The following is a 4,745-nucleotide window of genomic DNA, read 5'->3' on the forward strand; positions in this document are numbered from 1 at the left end:
CAGGCTAAGATTGTCTCTCGTCGAAGGGAAGTATTAGTAAAAGAATCGACATAAGTACGCGATAGAAACTGACTCTCGTTGTAATAAAAAAAAAATAACTTCGGTAGATGAACACGGCGCAACTTTTATGAGAAAGCAATATGAGTGAACTAGTTGACAGCCGATATTGAGAATAAAGAGCAACACATGCAAGCGCACGAGAAAAATTTCGACCCCAGTGTCTTTCCAACACATGGCCGATTTGTAACGCTGGATGAGAAAGACAATACTATTCGTAACAGCCCTCTAGATTTCCACTTTACACTCCAATACAGTTTCATGCATTGTGATATCACGTTCGGCCAGCCTCAGAGTCGAAGGCGACATCCTTGGAGTCTCATTAATTTCAATTATGAAGTTACTGATCACGGCACACAGGAAGACACGTTTGGCACCCGCGTACAGGTTGGTTACTATCTTTACATTGACTTGATTAGTCACTAGATTGATTTCACTGTATTTTTCACTCTACCCATTCGAAAAATAAGGTGAGCTACCTGCACGTGGGCTTCAAGTAGCCTTTCAACAGCGGCTGTTGCTTCGTTTGCTGTGGGCTTTGCAAGCCCTGGGCCAACCGATGCATTAAATACTCGGAGTTTTTGTCGTGGATGGAGCACACTTGAAGCCACAAAAAAGTCGTCGTAGAGCACTTCTTCGAAGCGGTTGTTCAGTTCCTCCAGGACCGTGTTTTTTAGGTCAGGAAATCTGAAAGGGAATAAATAATTACTGACCTGAGATAAAAATATGCACTACTACTGCAACGTTAGGTTATCTAAAAAAAGTTGTCGCAGTTTCACCTGAAAGGCGAAGCATCAATTGCGTTAGCAAATTTGTAGAGAGCTATACGGAGTAATGATATTAGCTTTATCAGCTGTATAAACTTGGACATGCAGCAGCACCGGCAACACGCAGAACTGTTGTCGACGCCGTCGGCGTTTTGCCCGCGTTCGCTCAAAATGCGTGCGGCGTTGGGGACTGTTGCCGGAGCCTCTGATATAAATTGGCACTTGGTGCTGCAGCTAAAGGTCGCCTCCCTTCCCTCCCCCTCCCCCCTCCCCCATGGCCTCTCGCGCGTCTGAAGAAGGCGATGATGATGATAAGTGGTTCTTGAGGGAAAGGGAAAGGTTGGCGCTATCTTCTGCAGCCCTTGAGGGAGCACGGCTCAGCGCCAACGGGGAGGGGTAAGTGGGAGCGAAAGAAGGGATAGAGTGGAGTCGCCATGGCTGGGCGAAGCAAAACCGGCAGGCATAGGCGGCACGTATCAGGCCGAGATGGAAGGCCTTGGTGTGCTGCAGAGTCTGCAGGGGTGTTGTGCCAGGCCGGTCAGGCCCGGGGTGGGGTGGGAGGCCGTGAGGCCTTCCCGCTGTAGAAATGTCCTTAGAGGCGTGCGGAGAGTACTGACGAGTCAAGGAACTCCACGACGCCTCGAAGTGCAGAAAGGTGGTGTCGGCCGGGGAAGAGGAGATCTTCCTCCTTGCCAGAGGGGAGGCCCAGGCGGCGGAACTCCTGCAGGAGTGGGCCCCGCTGCTGGAGGTACGCCGGGCAGGCCAGCAGGAGATGTTCGATCGTCTCCGTCTCCCCGCAGGAGCTGCAGGCCGGGGACGTCGCTCGTCCCAGTCGGTAGCTGCGTGCTGCCGTCCAGCTGCAGCCGATGCGGAGCCGGAGAAGGAGCGAGGTCTCCCTGCGAGCCAGGCCTCGCTGGGGGAGTGGTCGTGGGGGGCATCCCAGTGCCACCCGTTTGTCTGGGTGGTGGGTCGCCAGGTGTCGCCGCAGCCTCAGTCCTGTGAAGTCGCCCTCCGTCACGGCCCGACTGAGGGGCACAGTGGTGTGGTGGGCGTCATTCGCCAGGGTGTCGGCTGCCTCGTTGCCCGGGATCCCTACGTGGGCGGGGATCCAGTGCAGGGACACCGGGTGGCCTGCGTCCTGCAGCGCTGTCAGCCGGGTAGACATCAGTGCGACTCCAAGGCTGGCGCTTTCTGGCCTCTGCAGGCCGAGGAGGGCTGCCTTGGAGTCGCAGAGGATGGCCGCTGGTACCCCAGGAAGCTCCTCGGAGAGTAGGTCAACGGCCAGGTGGAGGCCTGCCACCTCCGCTGCAGTCGAGCTGGCGTGTCTGGGCAGTCGACACTGCCTGCTCTTCTGCAGGGCTGGTGCCGTGCAGGCCGCCGTGGCAGAGCCGGTGTCCGGTACCACCGAACCGTCGACGTACACCAGTAGGTGGTCTCCGAGGGTCTCGTCCAGGAGGCAGGCGGCCGTCTGCTGCAGGGCGCAAGCGGGCGAGCGCCTCTTCGAAATCCCGGGCAGCTCCGTGGCGATGGGGACAGGAGGCCTCTGCGGTGGGGGCAGCTGTACCGCGCTGAAGAAGGCGCGTTTGCTCTACATATATAGTGATTGTAGAGGAGGAAAGAGACGCCTACTTCTGCAGCCCTTAAGGGAGCAGGGCGCAGAACGCGCGTTTGTTCTCCGCCGTGCGTTCACTCCCCGTGAAAGTCGGCTACCTAGGTCACAGATTAGGTCAAGGACATCGAAGTCCACTTGATTTAAAGGTTCTGCCAATCAAGGAATTCCCTCAGCCGAAAACGAAAACTGAGCTCCGTACTTTCTTAGGGATGGTAGGCTACTACCAACACAATATCAAGTGTTTCTCGCAGGTTGCTAGCCCCCTTACAGACTCGCTGAAAAAGGACGCATCCTTCGACTTGAAACCGAGCACCGAGTCATCTGTCCTCGGACGGTCAGACGTCACTTCGCCGGATCCTTGAACATCGGTCGCCAAGTACTTTGGCGTTTCTGTGCACCTCGGACCTGCCCATCAAGCGCGCAGCCGGCTGAACTGGTGAAAATCTCCGAAAGTGCCGTTACATCGAAGTCTTCGACGAACCTTTCGCAAAAACCAGTGCGTGTGAAGCCTTCTTTCCCCCCTTGGTGCTCTTCCGTGGGGAGGGGCTGTTGCGTTTGCGCACCGCTTATCATCCGGCGCCCAAGGGCGCGATCTTGTAAGCGTTCCAAAATGGAACGGAGGCGTTCCGTTCCATCGAGCCGCACACGATTGGTCAATTTGAATCGTGACGAACGACATGACGTCAATTGTGACGTGAACCGTGACGTCTTGCTGCTGTCAATCATTCCGTGTCGTCTGCTAACGGACGAACGCAACGGAGCGGTTGCCGAGTCCGTCCGTTTCGATATAACGGATTAGAAAGGCTACCAAACGACTTGGATTGTATTAAAACGTAGGCGCTTGGGACAGTTATCCTCTTTTGTATCCGGTTCAATCCAAATCGGCAGTCCTAACAGTTGGAGAAAATGGCGTTTCCTTTCTCTGCCGTGTGTTTTCGTGTCGCCTGTGTGGCTGCTGCAGTCACGCAGAGACGACGACCCGAGGTAGATGATGCATTTGAAGAGCTGACGGAGGAAGAGTTCCGGCAGTATTTTCGTCTGTCCAAACGAACAGTGCGTACCTTGTGCGACGAGCTTGACCCCATCATTGGATGCCAGCGAGCCAGCCAGGTGTTTTGCGCGCTGCGATTCTTCGGCACCGGAATCTTCCAGAGGAGCGTTGGTCGCGAGGAGCAAATAGGCAGTGCGCAGTCGGCCGTGAGCAACACCATCCAGGAGGCCATAATTTCCGTGTCTTCCCGGAGAAAGTTGGTGGACTTTTCATTGACACCGGCTGCCAAGGATGAGGCAAAGGCGGCGTTTGCGCGACGCGGTGCCATTCCAGGCGTGCTAGCGTGCGTCGACGGCACGTTCATCGCCATTATGAAGCCAGAGGGACTCAGCCCGGCCGACACGGCGAGCTTCATGTCGAGGAAGGGTTATTACGCCCTAAACGTGATGGTCGTAAGTACCGTTGGAATGTTTTACTTCAAACTGTAGCTGCCATTTTTACTCGCCCTTAGTAGCAATTGTTCAGTTTAATGCCAAAGCTGTCATAACTAGTAATGTAACGGTTAAAAGAGGACATGCGGGGAGCTGTGAACGAGCTCCTACATGTCAGCGGTAATGATGAGTGTCATGTGTTTGTGTGCATAAGCCGTTTGCCATTACAAAATTGTGTTTTCGTTCTGGCGTGCATACACAATGGAGTTATGAATTTTGGACGTATTAAGGAAAATGGGCAGCAGTCGTAGCAGAAATCGATACACTATAGGGAAGATACCATGGAAGCATTTTGAACACGGAAGTACTTACATCCATTGCATCTGCTGGCTTTGGTGCGTATGGGTGTTGTTGCGCAATATTGTGCCACAAGGTTTCATTTAGCTATCAATTAGTGCAAACCATAGGCGTGCGCACAAACAATGCCCCCCCCCCCCCCCCCGATTGCAAAACCCTGTCCACGCCTATGACAGAAACAATGTAGCCGCTTGTAACAGCGTACATGCATGTATTGTTGTCTGCATATGAATGGCAAAAAGAGATTTCGAGCATATCTGCAGCGCTATGTTGTATTGATCCCCATTTCAGGTGTGCAACGCAGAACTTCGCATTCTTGTTGTTGATTCCCGGTTCCTTGGTTCGTGCCACGACTCTTGGGTCTGGCATGACAATCCACTGCGTGCACGCCTAGCCGCACAACTGCAGCCTCACGAGTATCTGCTTTGTAAGTATTCGTAATGCGTACCCCTACCTAGGGCAGAGCACTCAGCTGTCATTTTTCTGTAACAGGAGACTCGGGATATCTCCTCGAGCCGTGGCTGCTTGTT

General features: G+C 54.0%; 1 protein-coding gene across 1 annotated transcript; it reads left to right on the forward strand.

Moving 5' to 3' along the window:
• The first annotated feature begins 3,342 nt into the window (after positions 1-3,342).
• Positions 3,343-3,915, forward strand: LOC125941795 (uncharacterized). Its single transcript, XM_049659640.1, has one exon. It carries the CDS (start codon positions 3,343-3,345, stop codon positions 3,913-3,915), a length of 573 nt encoding a protein of 190 aa, XP_049515597.1.
• The last annotated feature ends 830 nt before the right edge of the window (positions 3,916-4,745 follow it).

Source organism: Dermacentor silvarum, unplaced genomic scaffold (assembly GCF_013339745.2).
Source record: "Dermacentor silvarum isolate Dsil-2018 unplaced genomic scaffold, BIME_Dsil_1.4 Seq3255, whole genome shotgun sequence".
In the NCBI taxonomy this organism is placed as follows: Eukaryota; Metazoa; Arthropoda; class Arachnida; order Ixodida; family Ixodidae; genus Dermacentor; species Dermacentor silvarum.